General features: G+C 44.7%; 1 protein-coding gene across 9 annotated transcripts in view; it reads left to right on the top strand.

Moving 5' to 3' along the window:
- The window catches only part of AKAP9 (A-kinase anchoring protein 9), a 217,712-nt gene that overhangs the window by 132,379 nt on the left and 62,048 nt on the right, over positions 1 to 23,285 (top strand). For all 9 annotated transcript variants that reach the window (XM_059729014.1, XM_059729016.1, XM_059729012.1 and 6 more), the window contains one exon: positions 8,173 to 8,335. In XM_059729014.1, the coding sequence (XP_059584997.1) occupies positions 8,173 to 8,335 (163 nt within the window). The remainder of the gene's footprint in view (positions 1 to 8,172; positions 8,336 to 23,285) is intronic.

Genomic DNA, 23,285 nt, shown 5'->3' with positions numbered 1-23,285 from the left:
TATTTTTACATCTTGCATGACAACTCAAATTCATAACACAGGCTTTTCTCACAGAAAATATAAAATGGAGTATGTAATATTAAAATGTAAGCATACAGACTGTTAAGGGTGTCCCACTACAATATCTAAACTTCTGGTATTTAAACTGTAATGTTGGATTGATAGATGCTTACTTTGGGGTGTCCAGTAATGAAACTTGTTCTGTTCCAGTCCCTGTTTTTGTAACATTAACAAAGGGCAAAGCAAATATTGCTTGGGAAACCATTCTAAATACTAATAGGCAATATATTACAATTTCAGCAAAACAGTGACATAAATGAAGTTGGCAGATCAATCTGACAGATTTAGTTCTATAGGATAAGCTGGTTTGAGACCAGTCTTCTATATCCAGACACAACAATGATAGTACTTGTTGAATTACCAGTTTTACTCGTATAACACACACCTTTCCTCCAAAAATCATTCCTCCAATATTGGGATGCATGTCTTAAGTAGGGAAGTTGATTTTTCCATGCTGAAGTAGAACTACAGGCATAAAAGCAAACAGACACTGCAGCCCATTGCTCTCAAGTTGTCTGCTGCTTCTCTGCACCCCTGAAAGCAGAAGGGGCAGAGTCCAGTGTTAACCCTCTCATAGCCTGAGCATTTGGCACTGGCTCAGAGCAAGTGAGCTGCTGCATACAGTCTGTAGTATCTTGGTAAGGCTTGTGGCATAGAGACAACCCTTTATTATTTACAGAAGCTTATCATATAAAGAACTATTTAGTATTTACAGCAAAGAAGTAATAGTCTTGCTGCTTCCCTTGTGTGCTTCTGGGACCTTCCACCGCAGCACGTCTGCTAGTTCACCAAAACCATCTCCTGGGATGCCACACTTCCTGGGCACTTGGTTTCCAGAAGGACTTGCTCTGTTAAACAATCTATGACACTCAAAATCTTTTTTTCTACATTCTTTCTTCTAAAAATAAGGTGTGCATTTTATTTTGGGCATGTGGCAAGTGAGGAAATACGATATATTCCAGAAATACCTTTTGCATCCATGTTCTAACACCAGCTGAGACATTCCTACCTTCATTTTGCTTGCTATGTCTATCTGTTTGTTTTTAAAAAAAATTAATGTGAAAATTCTCTTAAGAATTTTCCATTGGAGGAATTTATATTGTTTGGAGCAGTCCATGTTATGTTCTCAATCCTCTAGAAAAATGCCATGGTTCTTTTATTCCCCTCCCCCCCCTCCCCCCCAGCTTGTCAGCTTTGGCAGGTTCTCTGCCACTCATAGTTAAGATGTATAGCAGTGTTTCTCAACCCATAGTACACATACTCCTGGCAATATGAGACATGGGCAGGGGGTACGTGGGTGCCATGTTTTGAGTTTGGCCTGGCCTCCAGGTTGGAGGTGTCTTTGCCTGTTGGGGCCAGAAGGAAGTTCCGGCTGCTGCCCCTCCTGCCGCATCCGGTCCACCGTAGCTTCCACTCCCTGGCATCAGTGTGCCAGGGGACAGGTACGTGGGCCCTGCGCAGGCTGCTTTGCCCCAAGCCATGGTCTGCGAGGAAGAAGTGGGACTCGGCTTGCGGCAGCAAAACCAAAAGTGCCACGGTGGGACTTCCGATTTTGCTTTTGCGGCATCGATCGGCAGGTGGTACATAAGGTACCAAAGGTTGAGAACCACTGATATATAGTATTTATAGTTAAGATATTATTTTCAAAATCATGCAGTTGCATGTAGCATAAAAGCAGGCTTATCCCTGACAATCAGGTTTCTTATAAGCAGGGAACCTGGTTTTCTCTGTTTTAAAAATCGCAAATTCTCTGATAAAAATTTTGCAGTGTCTCTGATTAAAAACTCCAAAATCTGCACTTTTTCTGTGATTTCATTAAAAAAAAAAAAAAAAATATGGTTGGAAAGGCTGGTCATTTGATCAAAGCCTCCATTAAAATGATTCACCAAATATATAGGTATCAGTTGAACACAATGTTTTATTGATATATTTACAGTTTTTTAAAGCAATTTGGGAGCCTACCAGTGCCTCGATCACTATAATAAAATACATTTTAAATACCTATACATTTTGGTGTTTGAGTTTTGGTTTTTTATCATGGAAAATCAGAGCTCTCCCTGCCCCCTTCATGGCACCAGAGCACAGGTCCAGCTGTAGCTGTCCCCACCCCGCAATGGTTTGTGGTGCTAAGCAGCCCTGATATGCTGGTGCCCTGCCTATGCCCATGTTGTTGTCCCTCACTCCCCACCCACCACCCCCACAGCCCTGCTGGCACCCCTCTATTCCCTACCCACAGCCCCCTGCCCCCCCGCAAGCCCTGCTACAGAAGGCCCCCAGCTGCCAGGGCTATGGGGCCAGGGACCTGAATCCGCAGCTCCCTGCCCTCCCCACCCAGTAGCACCCAAGCCTTGGCTGCTGCCTGCAGGAGGCATTGGTTGCTGTGTGGGGTCGAGCACAGAGCCCAGCTCTTCATCCCCCATGGGCAGTATGGCTGGAGTGGAGTCTGTGGTAGGGAGCTGATGTGGGCTGAAGGCTGTGGGCTCAGGCTCCCTGCCCTGCTGCCTTTTTTTCCCCCTCCCCCACTGCCTCCATGGCCCAGTGGGCAGAACCAGCATGGCAGAACAACAGGAGGTTTGGTACTGCTGCCGGGAGCCCCAGCCACCATGATGAGGCACACCCTGTCTACCCAGCAGCATTTGGGGGGCACAACTCCACAGTGCCACCTCTGCTGCTGCTGGGTGGGCAGGGGGCACCTTGCCATGGTGGCACAGGGCTCCCAGCAGCAGCATCAAGCCTCTTTACCCTGCACTGCTCTGCCCTGCCATACTGGGTCCTGCCCACTGAGCCATGGAGGCAGTGGGGAAGGGCAGCAGGGCAGGGAGCTTGAAGCCTGCCCCTACCCCGCGCACAAATCTGAGGGGCACATGCCCCCCATGCCTGCCCTGGGAGTGTGTGCAGTGGTAGGGAGCCAGCCCCCCTCCCCCTGCTGCCCACAGCTCCATCCCACTCCCTGCCTGGGCCCTGTGGCCACATATGGCCCCAAACCCCACACACCACCTTGGCCAGGTAGCAGCTCCAGCCTTGTCCAACTCCCTTCCTTACTAATGGGGGCCTCAATCCCTCCCCCCCACCCCCAGAATTACCTGTGGGAGCTGCTGTCCAGGCTGCCTGCCTGCCTTGTGCATGTGTGTGTGCGCACATACACATGGCACCTCTGGCCTCTTTCAGGCTGGAACTCTGTCAGCCTGCAAGGGGAAAACCCACCTTTTCCTGCATTTTTCTCTTTTAACAGGAAAAACTCTGGGTTTTACAGTGTTTTTCCATGGCAAACAGGAAACCTGGATCCCTGGCTATATGAAAAAAACACACCATATTTACTTGATTGTAAGATTCATTCCCCCCCCCCCCCCAAATTTAACATGGGGGGGAGCCTTTCATCTTAGAATTGAGTACAAGGCTGGGGAGGCAGCACGTTCTGTGGCTCAGGCTCCATCCCCTACCTGAGCTCCCGCCATAGTTGTACCTGGTGCCTGCTCACCCCTATCTCTGCACTTCCCTGCCTCCCCACAGCTTCTGCTCTCCTATTGCCCACTCCCTCCCCCACTTGCATATGCTCCATGCTGGCAGGCTCCTTGTATGATACAGCCTGGGGCACTAAGCATGGCCCCTGCCCAACCCAGTAGCAGTAGCACACAGCTGCACAACTGCTATGGGGGCTGGGCTGGGCTGGGCTGGGCTGGCATTGTGGTCAGTGCCCCAAGCTAGAATGGGTATGGAGAAAAGGTAAGGGTGAGGAGGAAACAGGGAGGTGGGGGTGACAGGATGGGTCTGAGGCTTCAGGGGGCAGGCACAATCAGGGGGCAAGTTGCACTACTTCCCCACACTAGGTCCCTCCCCACTGCCTCCCTCCAGTTGTGGGGGGATGAGTTAAAGAAAACCTTCCAATAATTAAATTCTCTATATTGAAAATTATAACAAATATATACATTTCCCATGGATAGAAACTCATTACTGGGGGGTTGTCTTGAATTCAGTGTCACCTTAGATTCACATATAAGTGCATTATTTACACATTTTTCTGCAGTATCTAATATAAATCATAGCCCTATTTTCCAACTGTTCACTCAGGAAACTTTTCGCAAGTGTTCATGTTCCCTTATTTTAGAATAAACTGTAGATGCATGATGTGGCTTCTGATTTATGCTAGTTGAAGTATCTGTTTTGCTAACATTAACAAAGGGCCTATATGGAGTTTCTTTACAATTTAATATTTATTAGCCATTCTATATGAGAATATTAAAAAGCCAAAATTTAGCAGCGCAAACCAAAAGATATTGGAAAGGTAAACAATAGAAAAGGTGGCATATTCAGCATAATACAGTATAAAATAAACATAATCAAAGCAGACATTTTACTCTCCCTATTTAATTATGCTACACAAAGAAAAATTAAGACCTTTTATAAACTTGTTTTTTAAAGGAGTGGGGAAAACTGATCTAATCTTTAAAGTGCTATTTTAAACCTTTCCAAACGCCATCTTTCGGAGCTCTGACTTGGAATTTGAATCCTTTGAAGCAAGCTACCTTGTGGGCGTATTGATTCAAATTCCACCTGCCAGTGTACGAACAAGTAAAGTAGTTAAGCCACTCCCTCTGCCCTGAATTTTTTTCTCAGGGAAGATATTAACAAAAAATCTTGTACTTAGTAGGACAGAGCGTTATCTGAGTAACTGAATTAAAGCGGCTCTTCCTGTTTAACTCAAGAGAACAAGAATAAAGTCAGATAATGCCATGAAAAACTTTCTGATTGATTTGCCTCACTCAATATTAAAAGTTGCTGCCAGGTTCTGATTGCCACCTTGCCTGCTGCAGCATATATGCTCTGAAACTGAAAGTATACGGGCTTGCTTTGGTAATTACCTGCCTCCTGGTTTTTTTCTGTTGCTGAAAAACTCAAGTTGTTCTTACAGCTTAAATGTCTGAAGGATTTTTTTTTTTTTTTTATTCTTGGAAAAATTACAGAACTTCAGCTGGTTTCTGTAGGTGATATACCTGATGCTTACCTGGAACTTTCTTGAACTTTTTATTACTCAAGTGAATGTGTACCTTTTTTGGTGGGGAGCAATCTTAAGTCGGAGATGGTCAGTAGCAATACTGTACCATTTTTTTCAGAATGTTAAAAATAGGCTTTATTATACATTTTGTAATTAAATTAGCCAGTTCAAAATGTCTATCTGATGGTTGAGAGAAGAGCAGCAGCAGCATTTTCTGGAATGGATTCTTACCGTACATACTGGGAATCTAATTTATTTAGTGGTATGTGGCCAGAAGACCAAGAAGAAGATATCTGTGAAGTTGAATCTCGTGTGCCTTTACCAAATCCTTTTCCCTTCACTGAGCACTTGGATGAGAATAACTCTATAGTTGTAAATACTTCAATTTTTCACATGGTCCACAAAAAAAATGGACACATATTAAGAGTTATCTCTAAAATCTCTTTGCCTACCCCTCCATATTCAGTAAGTATGATAGCTTTTAAGGAAGTTCAGCCTTTAAGCTATACAATGAAAAGAAAATGCAGTGGGAAAGAATTTGAACTTCTGTCTTGTGAATATAGGATCAATTATTTTGCATCATCCACTACTATCCATTTTTTCATAAAATAGTTTAATAGGCAGTGGCAGGTTTTAATTATGAAATTTATTAGAATTAAAAATTGTAACTGAAAAATTGAGAAATTATTTTAGAAATGGGTATAGAAGCAGAGCATGTTACAGTTACAGACTTCTGTTCATATATTTTAGTACCAGGCCCATAAGAAATAGAATTAGCATAAGATTTGGGGCTTTAGGTGTGTAGTGGAATCAAGCCATTTTTGTAACTTTACAGAACTGAACTGTTATATAATTTAAATTAAATAGGACTAGTAATGTTTTTGGGGAAAGTAGGGTTGATTGGTTGGTTTGTTTTTTATATCTCGATTCTTGTGGTTTTGTGAAAGGGGTGCTTCCAATTTTAAAATTACATTCTTACTATTATTTTGAATAATACCTCACATTGTTGTACTTGTAACTGAAAAGTATCAGGAAAAACATCTTTCTTTTTCAGTTTTTGTGTGTGCATTTAACTTATCTGTGTAAATTATTTTTACTGTTTACCTCATATAGCAAGCTTGTTGTTACATTTTCCTTTTTATTTGCATGGGACTTCATACAACAGTATAGGGCATAAAATACATATTAAAAAATGAAATATGATTGTAATGCCACACAAATAATAGGTGGGAAGGTTTGGAACCACCTATAGTCCTTTATCTTCTTTTCACTTCTTTGTTTTAAATTAGGTATCAAGTTAATGGTGAACCTTTAAACGTAAATGTAATCTATAGAAGACTTATTCACCATTTGGCCTTTTAAAGGATGGTTTAAATTTGCTTAATTTGAAAAGTGAAACATTAGAGATTAGATGACAAATCCGATACCGATAAATAGGTATCCTAGTGTATAATGTTTTGTGAAATGATTCTAAACCATTTTGCAACAATTGTAAGAACATTAGTTTGATCTATTTTGTTTGTTTGTTTTTGTCTTTTTGCCAGACAGGCTATTTTAAGGAATTTGATACCCTTTAATTGTACTAATGAGTCTAGCTGGAGTCAGTGAAAAATTAACAGCTTTTTTTTTGTTTTCTGAAGGATTTGGAGAAAGAGTTAATTTCACAGAACATATTAGCAAAACACATAGAAGTGACCATAATACAGGCATCTGCCAAGACCCAGAATATAAAAGCAAGGGTGTAAGTTCATTTGTTTTCTGAAGTTGAGCAAACATCTCTCATGTCCTTTTGTAACTTGAATACCACACAACCCTAGAAATAAGAAGCTTCTGTAGCTGGTCCAGCTCCAACAAATTCAGGAATATGAAATTTTCCTTTCGCACTTGTTTATTTCAGTAAGGGACATAAGTAGAGCAAAGATCTTGACGGTCAAGGAGCAAAGGAGTGGAAGGAACTTCCTGGATCATTGAGCTGGTAACTGAGTCTAGTTCCCAGTAGACAGTTGCATAATTCCATATAATTAAGCTTTGGATTACTTCTGTGTGTAAATGAAAAGATTTGAATCTGCGTTTTTTTTAAAAGATCACTTCATGGCCTTTCGTTTGAGTGCCACCAGACAAATGGAGTCCTGCATCTCTGCATGTTCTGAGCTTCTATACTGCTACAGATGTGAGACTTGGGACAGCTTTTTAGATTCATTGCAATTGTGGTGATGGAATTATCATGACTTTCCTTTTCTTTTTAATGATGGAGTTTATGCCCTTGTTTTTTGTGGTATAATGGTTTGAAAATGTAGATAAATCATAAATAAAGGCAGGGAATGGAAAAAGAGTAGTTCATCAGCATGACCTGTATTTGTTTTTAGTCACCACAGAGACTTTTAAACCCTAAGATTTTTATTGCATGTAATTCAAGTTCAAAGTGAAACTGACATCTGAGTGGATACTGTGTCTGAGTTGTACTGTCAATCTGCAAGGACCTAAGTAGAGGTGGAGAGCAAAGCCAGATCTGCAATAGTTTTACACGCTGTGCTTGTGAATAAGAACACTCCTTACTAGGCCAGTTATCAAGCAACTCAAAACAGATGTTGCTTTACTTTTGTGAATTGGAAAATTTAACATATTCTAAGTTTGCATATGTCTACCCTCTTATTTACTTGTATTCTTATGAAGAAGAAAGTTGAATGTTTCTTGTGTAAAAGATTGTTTTAAAATCCTTTCATCTTTGTATGATGTCCAATATAAGTATTGAAGCAGTGGATAGTGCCAGTATATTTCTAGACATAGTTAATGCAAAACATTTAAATAAAGGCGAGTCTAATGTAAACTGACATTGAACCAGGAAGTTTCTAGTTCCGGTACAAAGACATGGATTTAGTCATGTGTTTTATAGTGTATACTGTACTATCTTTATTTGCTTTGCTGTTTGTTGAATTGGTCTTTCTGTTGTAGTATTTGAGTAGCTGCTCACAAAAATCTGATCAAAATGTCTACTGAAATTAATTTATAACTTTTGATCAGGCCCTAAAACAGCTAATAATTGTGCATACAAAACTTAGAATTGGGTATCTTTTATTATTCTTTGGAAGATCTAATCTTCATAATTTTTCCTGCTGTAGCTTGAACATGCTAAAATTACACAGACAGAACTCATGCAAGAGTCCTTCAAAAGGCAGCAGGAGGCTACTGAATTTCTCAAATGTCAAGAGGAACTGCAAGAGCGACTCAGTGAAGAGACCAAAGCCAGAGAGCAGTTGGCATTGGAGCTAAGTAAAGCTGAGGGTGAGTATCTCCCATGGATATTTGCTCAACTAAAATGGCTAAACAATTGACAAATTAGAGCAGCATCTTGTTTAAGAAATTTAGATTGTTTTCCAGTTTCTAGATTAGTTATGGATGGATTATCCTTTTTTCAGCAGTGAAGGAAGGAGGTACTAAAGAAAGAAAGGGAAGCAATGGAAAGTAAATAGTTTGGAAATAGAATGAAAGAACGAAACAACCATAGTGTGATACATAAAGGAAGACAGAGAAAGAAAGGAAGAAAAAGTATGTAAAGTAACTGCATATATTTTCAAGATGACTAGGTAGAAAATATTAACCCCTTAGTTTGGAGGGGGCTTTAGGGTTCTCTCGTCTTCACCCAATTTCCTCTTTATCCTTCCTGAATTTTTTTTTTCCTTTTTGTTTGCCAAGATGCAGCATACTTTCTCATCTGCATTTTAACTCTTACTGACACAGAAAAACCTCTTGAACTAGACTGATTCAAACATGGTTCAGTGCTTTAAAATAATGTAGAATAGGTGATTATAATGATTTCTACTCATATTAGAATATTTTAATCAAAGACCTATTTAATGTAATAGGAAACGTAAAAACTGAGCCACACAAAAAATATGCAATGTATAGCTCCCCTGATTAGACTGTACTGCAGTATTGGAAACGTAAGTTTATAATTATTATAAAAATGTCTTTGTAGCTCCTTGAAGCTTGGTTTTGTTTGAAATTTGGTACATTGCTCGTTATTTTATAAAAGGGCTGCTTGGAACAGTGAGCTCCATGAGTTGTGGAGGGAAGTATCTTTTTTTTTTTCTCCTACTCTGAGCCAGTTTGATGCAATGTCTGAAATGATATCCTGAAGTGATGCATTCTGGAGATATCAGTACCAAACTCGGAACTGACTAGCAGCTCCTATAAGATCCAGTAAAGAAATCTATTAACCTCAATTATCCTTAGTAAAGTGTATATTTTCAAACTGGTATATTGGAAAAATATTACTAACTTAAAAATATTACTTTGAGGCTGATCCTAAAGATTAGAAGGGCAATCTTTAGGATTGCTGCAAGGGCAGTACAGCAACATACAAGGAATCCAGGAAGTTTTTGGAGAATGTGCGGACAACTTCCTGGTGCAAATGTTAGAGGGGCCAACTAGGGGCCATGCTGTTTTTGACCTGCTGCTCAAAAACAAGGAAGAATTGGTGGAGTATGTAGTACTGGATAGTAACTTGGGCAGCAGCAACCATGAGATGACGGTGTTCAGGATCCTGAGGAAAGAAAGGAAGGAAAGCAGCAGAGTAAGGACCCTGAACTTCAGAAAAGCAGATATTGACTGACTCGGGGAACTGATGAGCAAGATCCCCTGGGAGGCCCATCTGAGTGGGAAAGGAGTCCGAGAGAGCTGTTTTTTGTTGTTTTTTTAAAGAAACTTTACTGCTGCTGCTTTCATATGGCTAGAGCAAGCAATGGCAGAGAAGATGAAAATTAATTAAAAGTTGTATGTTGAGGTTTGATAGCCCGTTGATGACCTCTGGATTGGCTAAGTGGATTGCTTCAATCCCTTCATGATATTCAAGTTCAGGTCAGAAGTTTGCAATGTGGCTCATTAACTGCACCTTACTGCTAGCACTGTATCTAGACTCCTGGCAGTCCCAGGTGAACTTTTATTATCCCCACTTCACCAGCCATGATGATGATGATAATTTTTAAATTACCATTTTCAGGCCCCCTTTCTGTCTGGGTCCTGAGGGGCTGCCTTGTTCACCCATGCCTGTGTCTGGCCCTGCTCACCACATACGCAGTTCAACAAGTCCTTGATGCCCCATTTGTTCAGTAAATAGGCACACCTTCCATGTCCTGTACAAATGCGATTCAGCATGGTCCGGTATTTAAGTTGCATGCAGAAACCCACAGGCTTGCTGGTCAGATCTACAACCAGATTTTTCTTGAACACTGTTGCTGCAGACCAGATTTTGTGCCAGTGGCTCTCCGTATCCAGACTGTTCAATGACAGTGCAAAGAAACCTTACTGAGGGTGCAAAACAAGCAATCCCAATGTGCAGGAAAACTAGCAGGTATGGCAGAAGACCAGTTTGGCTTAGCAGGGAACTCTTCAGTGAGCTAAAACACAGAAAACAAGTTCATAAGAAGTGGAAACTTGGACAAACAATTAGGGAGGAGTATAAGAATATTGCTCAGGCTTGCCGGGATGAAATCAGGAAGGCCAAAGCACAATTGGAATTGCAGCTAGTAAGGGACATGAAGGGTAACAGAAGGGTTTCTACAAGTATGTCAGCAACAAGAGGAAGGTCAGGGAAAATGTGGGGTCCCTTACTGAGTGGGGGAGGCAACCTAGAGACAGATGATGTGGAAAAGGCTGAAGTACTAAATGCCTTTTTCACCTCAGTCTTCAGAGGCAAGGTCAACCGCCAGACTGTTGCATCTGGCAGCACAGTTTGGAGAGAAGGTGAGCAGCCAACAGTGGTGAAAGAACAGGTTAGGGCAGTGGTTCTCAACCTGTTTGCCACAGTGGACTATGCATGCAGCTCTCAGTGTGTTATATGGGCCACACCCCACAGCTGATGGAGCCCCCAGCTGCCAGGGCTACGGGACCAGAACCAGGGCCTGCAGCACCTGAGCTCTGGCTGGCACCTGGAGACAGCAGTTGCTGTGGCCAGAGCAGAGCACAGAGCCCAGCTTCTCCTGCTCCTCCCTCCCCTCCCCTGTCTCTCCCCACCTCGGCAACATAGCCGGAGCAGAGCATGTTGAGGGAAGAGGGGGTTCAATGTGGGCTTCCCGCTACGGGCTTGGGGCTTCCCGCCCTGCTTCCCTTCCCGTGGGGCCTCCACAGCCCAGCAAACAGAACCTGGCACTGGTGAGTGGGGAGGCTCTGTGCCACTGCTTGGGAGCCCCATGCTGGCTACATCACCATGGCAAGGCATTCCCTGCCTGCCCAGCGCCAGCAGTGGTATGGAGTTCTACCCCTTGCTGTTGCCATATGGGCAGGGGATGCCATACTCCCTCCCTCATTAAGGGGGCCTCAGTCTGTCCCCCCTCTTCTCCCTACATAGACTTACTTTGTGGGAACTGTTCTCCATGCATGTGGCACCTACTGTGTCTGATCGCCCTCCTCCCACTCCCTCGTAGCCCGTTGCAGGATGAACTCGGCTAGTCTGCAAGGGGAAATCCACTGTTTCCCACTTTTTTCTCTTTTTTAAAAGAGAAAATCCATGGTTTTTTCCTTAAAAGAGGCAAATCCGCATTTGTCCATGGGGAATAGGGAAACCCAGAGATCCCTGATTCGAACAAACTACAGGTGGCAATCTTTACTTTTTTTTTTTTTAACAGGATGTCATATATGCTGCAGCACTGTGCTGATTGGGCCGCATGAGGCCTCAGGTTGAGAACCACTGGGTTAGGGACTATTTAGAAAAGCGGAAAAGCTGGACATGTACAAGTCTGTATGGGGCTGGACATGGATGCACCCAAGGGTGCTGAAGGAGTTGGTTGATGTGATTGCAGAGCTGCTGGCCATTATCTTGGTGGTGGTTGGGAGAGGTCCCAGATGATTGGAAAAGGACAAGTATAGTGCCCATCTTTAAGAAAGGAAAGAAGGAAGATCCAGGGAACTACATACCAGTCAGCCTCACCACAGTCCCTGGAAAAATGGAGCAGGTCCTCAAGGAATCAATTTCTAAGCAATTGGAGGAAGTGATTAGGAACAGTCAGCATAGATTCACCAGGGGCAAGTTATACCTGACCAACCTGATTGCCTTCTATGATGAGATGACTGGCTCTGCAGATGTGGGAAGAGCAGTGGACATGCTATTAGCAAGACTTTTGATATGGTTGTCACAAGCCGGCTAGGCACTGTGAGTGTATCAGCCGTTAGGCTGCTGGGTTCGGGATCGACAGTTAACAATTAATAGAAAGGTTAATGCGACAAACAGATAGTACAGTAATAAAGAGCTAATAGTGAATGATAACAATAGATAGACAGAATGATGAGTTCCCACATGGGGTTGGCAACTTATCGGCAGTCCCTCTGCGCCAAGTTGTTCCAGTGAAGTCAGGTGTCCCCAATCAGTGCTGTCCAAGGGGTCACCGGGAAGGTCCCTTGGTCAGGATCCGGCCCTCACTCACACTGGGAGTCCGGGGTCCAGGCTTGGTACAGCTATGGTCCTTCTGTCCCGTCCTTCTAACTGATCACTTGACATGCGCATTCCTTTATGCCTTATCTTATATTAATCTGTTGGTTTTAGAGCCACTCACAATCTTGCCCTATAGCTGTTACCCTGTGGGATCAAAAGTGTTAGAAATTATCATGAAAGGTTACCGCCTGAACTCAGGTTCACCCAATAAGCAAATTACACCACATTACTTTGAGGTTTGAAATTAGCATTACCTGCCCAAGCTCAACCCCTTAGTTTCTTATTCCTGGATTCCTTGGAATGTGCTAACTATATTAGGTGGTCAGATCTTGTTATGGCTTGACCTTTAGCTGATCTAACAGGTTTTTTTAATCTTATAGTTCTGCTTGGTTTTGGGGCCCATGATCAGTGCAAACAGTTAGTTTCAACACTTTGGTTAAATTGTGACAGACAAATTCCACTTGCAGGTTGCAAACTTACAAGCTTTGCATTAGCTAATCTTAACTGCTTAGACAATTGCCTGAATGTCTCCAAGAGCATATATTTATTGTATTGTATTTATAGTAACCCCTCTTGTTCTGACCACATATGGTCTCCCACAACATCCTTGCAAGCAAGCTAAGAAAGTATGGGTTGGATAAAAGTTCTGTAAAGTGAATAGAAAATGGGCTGGATCATCAGACTTGGAGGGTAGTAATCAACAGCTCAGTGTCTAGTTGGCAGCTGGTATCAAGTGGAGTGCCCCAAGGATCGGTTCTGGGGCAGGTTTTGTTCAATATCTTCATCAGTTACCTGGAAGATGGGATGGAGTGCACCCTCAGCAAGTTTGCAGGTGACACCAAGCTGGGAGGAGTAGTAGACATGCTGGAGGGTAGGGCTAAGATTCAGAGAGACCTTGACAAATTGACAGAGCCACAGGGGGTAGAGAGAGGATGGTGGGTGGCTCCCTGCCGCTGCGCACACCCCCAGGAGGAGGCATGTGCCGCCCCAATTTGTGCGTGGGGTGAGGGCAGACTGCCCGCTGCGGGCTCAGGGTCTGGGGCTGCACCAGCCTCTTCTCAGGGCAGCTGGGTAGGGGCAGGGTGGGTGGCAGCAGCACTGGAAGGGGTGGCTGTGGGGAATTTTGGGGTGGCTATAGCCCCTCCAAGCCCACCTAGCACTGCCCCTTCTTGAGGCAGTCTGCTCTGCTGCCTTTCCCTCAGAAGCCATGCCATGGCCAAATTGGCCAAATTAAAAAAGGCACTTTGTTTTAGTACCTGTCATTGCTTTCCTTGCACAATAGTTTTTAAATGTTATATAATTTAGTTTCAGAAAGTTTTAATAATGCATATAAACCCAGCACAGTATTACACTCTACTCTTCATTTCTTTATTGTAAGCTTCAGTCAAAAGAACAGAAGTCAGTGATAACTTTGCAAAGCTACCTTTGTAACTCAGTTTCTAGAACTCGTTTCTTAACATTTACATTTACTCATAAGAAAAAATATTTTTACTGGTTTGTGATCCTAGTTCTGTTTCTCTCTGCTTATTGCTAATGTTTTTCAGTCCAAGCAGAGCCACTGCCAAGAATTCCTGGATTGCAATTAACAAGTCTTCATTTGTATGTGATTCTGTTCTGAAAATGATCTGTGTAAACGTGGTAGTTTTTTACGCAAGATATGCTCATTATTTTTCTTGAGACAGTCTAAGCCAGTGGTGCTCAACCTTTTGGCTCTGTAGGTCAGATGGGCAGTGCCTGGTCTGTCTGCAGGCTGAATCTTACGGCCTTGCAGGAGGAGAGGATATAGCCCGGCCCTAATCCAGCAATGGAGGAAAGAGGGAATGCATAGGCAGTGTAATGCATGGGCCACTGGATCTCTGCACCTCTGTGTATGTGTGTGCAACTGTGCACATCTGTGTGTCTGTTCATGGCAGGGAGAATGTGGTTGTGTCTGTGTCCATGTGCAGAGAGTGAGAGAGATTAGATTGCGTGCCTCTGTGTGTGTATGTTTGGCCATAGTGGGAAGAGGGGGCCAGGGAGAAGAGGCGGGCATGCGCCCACCCCCAGCCTGGCAGGGTCCATGCAGCCTCTCCCGCCAGCACCAGGATATGAAAGGGCCCCTCCCCCCACTGCAACCCGGTTCCTGTGGGGGGAGGGGGCCTCCAATTTTGTTTGCCTAGAGCTGCAGTACACTTTAATCCGCCTCTGAAGAAATGGCTTGGCCATGCGAGAGAGGTTCCTTTGCCAGTTCCTAGTCTGGCTGTGTGGGAAAAATGCGCATGGCCCAGCCTAGCCCCAGCCATGTGGGGCCTGGGAATTTGGCAGTGGGGGAGGAGTGGGAATATTAATTGCCACCGCTTCTCTGCTGCCAGATGTCCTGACCCAGGGTGAACCCCAGTGCCAGATACAATGGCTCTATGGACCATATTTGACCTGTAGGCCAAGGGTGGAGCACCCCCTGTCTAAGCTATATTCTGTTCTTTTGAAAAGATCCAATCAGTTGCACTTATACAGCATACTGATGCCTATAGAGAGGTTACAAAGTTGGCACTAACTTGTTTGAAGATAGTAGATTTTCACAGGTGAAAGTGTTGGCAAAGTTTAACCTGAACAACTCTTTTTACTAAGGATGATAAGTATGACAGAGAAACTGTAGTATGCTTCTGAGAGGCACAGTTTAGAAAACGCTGTCACGAGGGAGGAAGAACTAACATGGCTTTCAGGGCTTATAGTTGAGGACAAATATTTTGGTTGATTGCAAATCAAGTATAGAAATCAATGGATGACATGATTTCCACTGCCCAAACTGATACGCTAAGACCAGTCCCCAGGATTTGTTCATGTAGATGTGTATGTATATAATCCATCAAACATGCTTGGTATGTTACAGACACCATGAGAGTTTGGGGTCTGTGAAGCCTGAGTTAGTACATAAACTCTCTGGCCAATTGCAACCTGTTGCCCATTTGATGAAGTATTATTTCATAGACTGATGGTCATGCACACTTAGTCTTTTTCAAAAACCATTCAGGGGATTCCTTGGAGTTATACACAGGGGTGCTAAAGGTATGGTCTGGGCCACAGAGCTCTATCATCCAGCCCCCAGTGCTGTCTGTGATTCTCATAGTAGACCCACAGGGAGCATGTGAGGTACACTGGATAGCCCCACACACAGTGCCTGCTCCAGTTCTCACCTAGAGCAACCAAGCAGCCACTACATACAGCGCAACCGCAGAGCTGCCGCTTGCCATTCACCTACTCTGGGGCTGTCCTGTAAGCAGCAGCCACTTCACTGCTCCAAGGCTGTGCTGCACATGGCAGCTGCTCTAGTACAAAGATTTAATAAATTTCATAGACATTAGGGCTGGAAGGACCTCACAATATCATTAGGACCAGCCCCCTCCCCTGCCCAAGGGGCAGGAAGTCTGCTAGGGTCAAATGATCCCAGCAAGATAAGCATCCAAGTGGGTCTTAAAAGTGTCCAGAGCAGGTGCTTGCACCACTTCTGGGGGGAGTCTATTCCAGACTCTGGGGACTTGGACAGTAAAGTTTTTTTCTTATGTCCAGCCTAAAACGGTCTTTCCGGAGTTTGTGACTGTTAGACCTTGTCTTCCCTTTGGGGTGCCCTGGTGAACAGATGTTCTCCCAGTTCCTGGTGCACACCCCTTATATATTTATAAGCTGCCACCAGCCCCGCCCCCCAAGCCTTCGCTTCCCCAGGCTGAATTCCCATGCCTCCCAGTTTCTCCTCATAAACATAAACATGTCCTGGAGTGGCAGAGCACCCAACAGGTACAGCACAGCCTTGAAATGGCCATTCTGGAGCTGTACAGCATGGTCCCAGAGCAGATGCCTCATGCAATACACCCCTGGAACAAGGCTGAATGAGTTTGACACCCCTGCTTTAAGATAGCACTGACGCTGATTGTAATATTTTTGTGGCTGCCTTTAGAATGTAAGTGCAGTGTAAAGGCTAAAAGATTGGCCGTGTTTTTTTGATTTGTGGTCAGATCTAGTGTGATGCTGACAAAATTTGACATTTCTACTTTATAATACCTTCAGTATATCAAATGCTTTAGATTATTTTTAAGTTATGTAGTAAATTGCCATGTTTTTACAGAAGGCAGATGTTAGCTTAACTAATTTTAGCCATTCCTGTTTGGATATAATATGCAAGAACACATACAAATGTCCTTGCACAACTATAAGAAAACTGCTGCAGCATTAACTGCTTCATCCAGGGTCAAAGTTCGGGTGATCGTATTCCTACAGGATCATGAAGATGTGATGGTTACAAGAAAGCAGCTGTTGCCTGTGAGCAACAGCAGCAGCTTATTCTCTTGTGAAGTGGCTACAAATGTACATTTGACCCATACCCTGTACTGCTAATGTTCAGTATCCCTACTCATTTCCTTTTCCAGGTCAATTGTAAACCTATTGAGTACCAATAGTTTTTATATAAACCTAGGGGATACCCAAACTCTTGTTACTTTATTGAGGCATTACTGTTTAAGCTTGTACCTCTATTTTTTGTCACTTAGCTGATTTCATATTCTATCACTGCTTAATTTCTTTAATAGCTTTTTAAAACTTCGAATAAATTATATCAGTTGGGGGTTTTTTATCCACGATTGTGGTTTGTCTTTATCCATGAGACAATCAAAGAATTCTGGACTTAAAAGATCAATATTTTTCTTCAGAAGCTGTGCTGGTGTTTTCTTTTTCTATTACATTTATCTGGGTCCTTTATAATGCTCTTGAATAAATTGAACAGAGGAAAATCTGCATTTGTACTAGGAAACTGTAGGTTAGGGAAGAACTGGTACACTAAAAATTTTGTTCTCCATGATAGAGTACAGAGCTGAGCCTTAAAAACTATCTGGTTTTGCCTGGTTTTCATTTCAGCTCCAAACAGAAAAACAGGTAGACTGAATAAAGATCCTTCCCACCCTGCACAGGCACAGCATTTAAGAGCAGGTATGGGAGTGCTAGCACTTGCTCAGTTACAGGGACAGTGCTTTTGCCTGCTGTGTGGTGGGGGAGGGTAAAAGGGAAGAGGGAGGGTGCAATCCTTTAAGCCAGGCCTGCCTCCCATCTCCTAGCAAGCCACCTTCTTGCCCTAGAGAGCCACAACAGTGGGAAGCAAGAAATAGTCATGCCATCTCCAAGGTGGGGGCTGCATGTGCATGTGGGGTACAAGGAGGGCACCTTGAGTGCTGGCATTTCTGGACACATCTGAGCAGCTGGGCATGGCAGGGGAAGAAATTGACAGAGGGAGAGGGAGGGCAGGGATGTCTTTCCCAGGGGAAAACACCAGGTACAGCTTATCATTTACCTGTATTCCAGAGATGGCAGGTTTCCTAATGATATACACCCCTTTTTAATTCTATATATTTATTTATTTATCTATACCTTTTTTTGCAAAACAAAACAAAGCAAGAATTTATTTAAAAATCTGCCTTCCTGCTCATTGAACTGGGTGGCGTAACTCAATCTGACAAGCTAAAGCTAAAGTATGTTTTGTTATCTGACTTGGGTTCTCTTAGTAGGTCACAGGAGAGTAGTGTCTAAGTTTATTACAGAACTGATAGATACTTGGACTTTTGTAAGCTGAAAAATATTTAACAATCTACTGGGCTTTATCAGGGCAGACACTAGAGAATTTTTTCTTCTTATCTTAGACAAAGTCCAATCCTACAGTAGAGAAGACAAATAAAAGATTTTAAAACTAAAATAATAAAGTATAATGAAAACAGGTGCAAAACCATTAAACTGAAAGCAGAACTTCAGCTGCTGCCCTCCCCCACACCCTGGCAGCCCCTGCGCCAGCTGCCTTCATGCTGTGAGCCGCATACTCTGCTGCAAGTGGGTGGGCAGACATGGGGCTTCTGAGCTGTGCTTTTCAGCCCAGCTTGTCCTCACAGGGCCAGAAGGCACAGGGGCAGACATATTGAAAGGTTTACAACCTTTATAGGCCTCAGTTTTACACTTCTTGTGAAGAGGCCTAGCCTTTTCAGTCTCTCCATGTCCTTCTTATTGCATGAACCACATCCGCATGATGCTTTTTAGTATTAAATGAAGTTTTAACTTCATATTTCATACTTCATTGTACAACTTCTGACCACAGTAGTCAAAAGCACTTGTTTAGTAGTTGAAAATCTGGGCCTAAGCATTTTGTACTCATGTTGTATCCCTGCCTAATGTTTTACCAGCAAATAAAGTGGCTTGGGGCATGCGAAGTGGGCCATATTCTATTCGGATTCAGATTTGGCCTGATTCAGGGGACAGTGATTTGATTCATTAATTCGTATCACTGTCCCGATTCGATTCAACCAAACCCAAATCTGAAGATTCAGTGCTGATTCAGAGAATGTCATATGGCCATAGACACAGTTTTAAATGTTTTTTCTACATACCTCGAGGTACCAAACACAGCTTGTGAAAGCTGAGATGGTGGGGTGGATGGAGCATGGCGGGGGGGGCCCTCTGTGTGCTTGGTGGCGGACCTGGAAATGGGCCGGAAGTACTTCTGGTCCACTTCCAGGTCTGCTGCCAAGCATGCAGCCCCTCCCCCCCGGACTCCCCTGAATTGGCAATCAGCCATGGGGGGACCCTAGGTGCCCCCCCAGACCCAGGAGGCACCAGTTGCTGAAGCGGGGGCTGGGGAGGTCCCCCAGACGCTCCGCAATGAACCTGGAAGTGGACTAGAAGTGCTTCTGGTTCACTTCTGGGTCTGCCGCCAAGTGCACCGGGGACCGCCCCCCATGCTCCCATGGGACACTCCATCTGCCCCGTCTCAGCATTCATGAGCCACCTGGTACCTTGAGGTATGTAGAAAAAACATTTAAAGCTGTGTCTATTTCCAAATCAAATTTGGAGGGTTCTGATTTGATTTGGAGAGATTAAAGGGTCTCCTGATTCAGTTCGGATTTGGAGATTCAGCCACCAAATAGGCTGAATCAATTCTGCAACGAAAGCTTCATGCAGCCGTAGTAACAGCCCTGCGGAGCTTGTATCTCAATCAATGAAAATGAAGGCAATGAAAATGAAGGAAAGCCATTATGACAAAGGAGCCAGAGATGGAGAAAGACCATAGTGAAATACATAGGTGACGCTTAGGAGAGGCACATGGAGGGCATGTGCCCCCCCTCCCCCCCGAGATTGGCTGCTGCTGCCACCGCTGGCTTCTGAGAGTGGTTGCCGCTCGCTGCTACCCCCCCCCAGCTGCTGACATCACCAACGGCATCTGCAGATGATTTCCCTGCCCCTCCCTCCCCCCCCCAGTCTCAGGAGGTGCCAGTCCCTGCACCTCTACAGGCACTCCTTAAGTTTCCAGTTTTTATTGTTGCAAATTCTGGAAATGCTGTCATTAAAATTGGATCTAGAAAAATCATTCTTAAGGTGCTTTTCACTTATAGTCTTACCTCAATCCTGGGTAAGCTTTTTGAGAGAATTATCCTGGCGCATGTCTATGAGGGGCCAGAAGGGGAGGTTATGCTTAGGGGCAACCAATATGGGTTCATTAGAGGCAGGTCCTGTCAGACCAACCTGGTGGCCTTCTGTGACCAGGTTACACAATCCTCAGACGCAGGGGTAGCAGTGGATGTAGTCTTTCTGGACTTCAGGAAGGCCTTCGACACTGTCTCTCACCCCATTCTCATTAAAAAATTAGGGGACTATGGCATCAACACCTACACAGTCAAATGGGTCGCTAACTGGCTGGAGGGCCGCACCCAGAGAGTGGTGGTGGATGGGTCATTTTTGACCTGGAGGGATGTGGGCAGTGGGGTCCCCCAGGGCTCGGTCCTTGGACCTGTGCTGTTCAACATCTTCATCAGTGACTTGGACAAAGGGGTAAAAAGCACCCTGTTCAAATTTGCTGATGACACTAAGATGTGGGGGGAAGTGGGCATGTGAGAAGGGAGGAATAGGCTGCAATTGGACCTAGACAGGTTACAGGGGTGGGCAGATGAGAACAGGATGGGTTTCAACACTGACAAGTGCAAGGTGCTGCACCTGGGCAAGAAGAACCAGCAGCATACCTACAGGCTGGGGAACTCCCTTCTTGTCAGTGCAGACGCAGAAAAGGATGTTGGAGTCATTATAGACTCCAAAATGAACATGGGACAACAGTGTGGAGATGCAGTCAGGAAGGCCAACCGCACCTTGTCATGCATCCACAGATGCATCTCGAGCAGGTCCAAGGAGGTGATCCTCCCCCTCTATGCGGCACTGGTCAGGTCGCAGTTGGAGTACTGCGTCCAGTTCTGGGCACCGCACTTCAGGAGGGATGTGGACAGCATTGAGAGGGTTCAGAGGAGGGCCACCTACATGATCAGGGGGCAGCAGGGCAGGCCCTACAAGGAGAGGCTGAGGGACCTGAACCTGTTCAGCCTTCACAAGAGAAGGCTGAGGGGGGATCTAGTGGCCTGTTACAGAGTGTAGATTCAGACTAGACATAAGGAGGCGCTACTTCAGTGTCAGGGCAGCTAGGACCTGGAACCAACTTCTAAGAGAAGTGGTGCTGGCTCCTACCCTGGGGGTCTTTAAGAGGAGGCTAGACGAACACCTCGCTGGGGTCGTCTGACCCCAGTACTTTTTCCTGCCATGGCAGGGGGTCGGACTTGATGCTCTGCTCAGGTCCCTTCCAACCCTACCAACTATGAAACTATGAAACACTAGGGGCATGAAAGTGCTCTGTGAGCCTGACCCTGGAAAAAAAAAATTGTTGCCGTTTATTTGACCTGTGTATCCACATTGGACACTGTTTTGAAGGTACAAAGGACAACACCAAATCATCTCACACTACTTTCTTTCCCTGCCCTTTATGTGAGGTGGAGTGCCAGTGTCAAAGCTGTTGCTTAATTAGGTTCTGACTTTACCTGCAATTACTTTTTAGTTCATTTGTTCTTAATATAGATTTAGGATTATTGGATGAAGGTGGAGGGGAGAGGAGTATGTCTTCTTTCATATTCTTTCCACTTCCTACCTTCTTTATTTCTCTCTCTTAATTGCAGGGAGATTATAATCCCTAACTGCCAGGTTTTAAGAATATGGTTTTTCATCTCCTCCTTCCCTTAAATGACAGTTATAACACTTGTCTGTATTGCCTATGTGAGGGTCATGTCTCTCAAAAACGTATCATCTGTTGCTTGCTTGCTTTTCTAAAGAGGAAAAACACTAAGAGAAATTCAGCTGAAGACAGTTTATAAATACCCAGGTTGTGGACAACTGTATACTGGCTTGAAAAGGGAGAAGAGAACTTCTGTTAGGGAGTATGCAGCAACTATCAAACCCTTACAGTTATGTCTGCATGGCTCTGTAATGAACTCAGGGATCCAGGTTTTTTGGGGGTTTTTTAAATGCAAATTCTCTGATTTTAAACCCCCCAAATCTGCAATTAAAATGAAATGCCGAGAGAGAGAGAGAGAGATCAATTGAACACACTGCTTTGTTGATATATTTGCAAGTTTAAAGACATTTTGGAATCCTACCAGTGCCTCAATCACTGCAGTAAAATAAATTCTAATTACCTATACATTTTGGTATTTAATTTTGGGTTTTTTATCATGGAAAATCAGAGCTCCTCCTGCCCCCTTTGCTCACCAGGACACAAATTAAGGCCCCTCACTTCCCACCTACACCCCTGCTGGTGCTCCTCACTCCCCATCCATAGCCCCCTGGCCCTGCTGGTGCCCCTCTCCCCCAGCCCTGCTGGAGTGGGGGGCCTAGGTGCCAGGGCTACAGGGCCAGGGACCCGGGTCCGCAGTCCCCTGCCCCCCCAGCAGCACCCGAACCCCGGCTGCCACCCATGGGAGACAGAGCTACTGCAGCAGAGTGGAACCCGGCTCTCCCTCCCGTGTGGGCAGCACAGCCAGAGCAGAGTACATGGGGGTGAAGGGCAGGACCTGGCATGGCAGAGCAGAGCAGGGCCATGCAGGGAAGCTCGGTGCCACCTCTGGGAGCTCTGTACCGCCATGCAATGTGCCTCCTGCCCACCCAGCAGTAGCAAGGGGCACAACTCCGCACTGATGCCCCTGCTGCTGCCAGATGGGCAGGGGGTGCTTCGCCAGGGTGGCACAAGGCTTGCAGCAGCAAGGAACTTCCCTGCCGCACTCTGCCCCCGCACCCTGGACTAGCTGCCCATGGCCTCATCCTACTCTGCCTGGGCCCTGCAGCCATGCATTTCAGCCCTGGCCCCAAGCCCCACGTAACACCTAGCTGGCAGCAGCCCCAGCCCTGCCCAACTCCCTCCCTTTGGGGGCCTCAATCTCCCCTCTCCCATGCCCAGACTTATGTGCGGGAGCTGCTCTCTGTGTTGCCAGGCTCCCAAGTGAATGTGTGTGCACGTGATCTCCTCTTGGGACCTTTCCCTCCACCTCTCACAGGAGGAAAAGGACAAACTATCTGGAAATGAAATACAGGATAAAGTACCTTCAAAATACCCTTCAGAAAAGCTGAATTCCCAATCCCATGCAGTCCTGTTATAGGTTCATCTGGAGCTTCTGAGGAGTTGAGTACTGGTACTTTGCTGCCTAAGTCTAGAACCTTCTAACATGTTATCGCTATTGGATCTGTGAGTGAGATCTTCCTTGGGATCAGGACAACTGATCAGGAGTCTTTGGTCCTGATAACATGGCCTCTGTGTTCCTTTATTGATACCAAGTAAAGCTAGGGTTCTGATTTCCCTTCTCTCTAAATATTCATCTCTAATAATATCTACTATCCAGGTTATATTTTATTATTATTATTTCTCTGTATTTATACATCCTCTTTGGATTCTGAGATGTCACATTCTTCACCTGCATCATCAGTTAGTGGAAATAT

The sequence above is a fragment of the Alligator mississippiensis genome, chromosome 5 (assembly GCF_030867095.1).
Source record: "Alligator mississippiensis isolate rAllMis1 chromosome 5, rAllMis1, whole genome shotgun sequence".
NCBI lineage: Eukaryota > Metazoa > Chordata > Crocodylia > Alligatoridae > Alligator > Alligator mississippiensis.
Note: the sequence above shows the minus strand (reverse complement) of the source record. Positions and strands in the feature narration are given on the sequence as shown.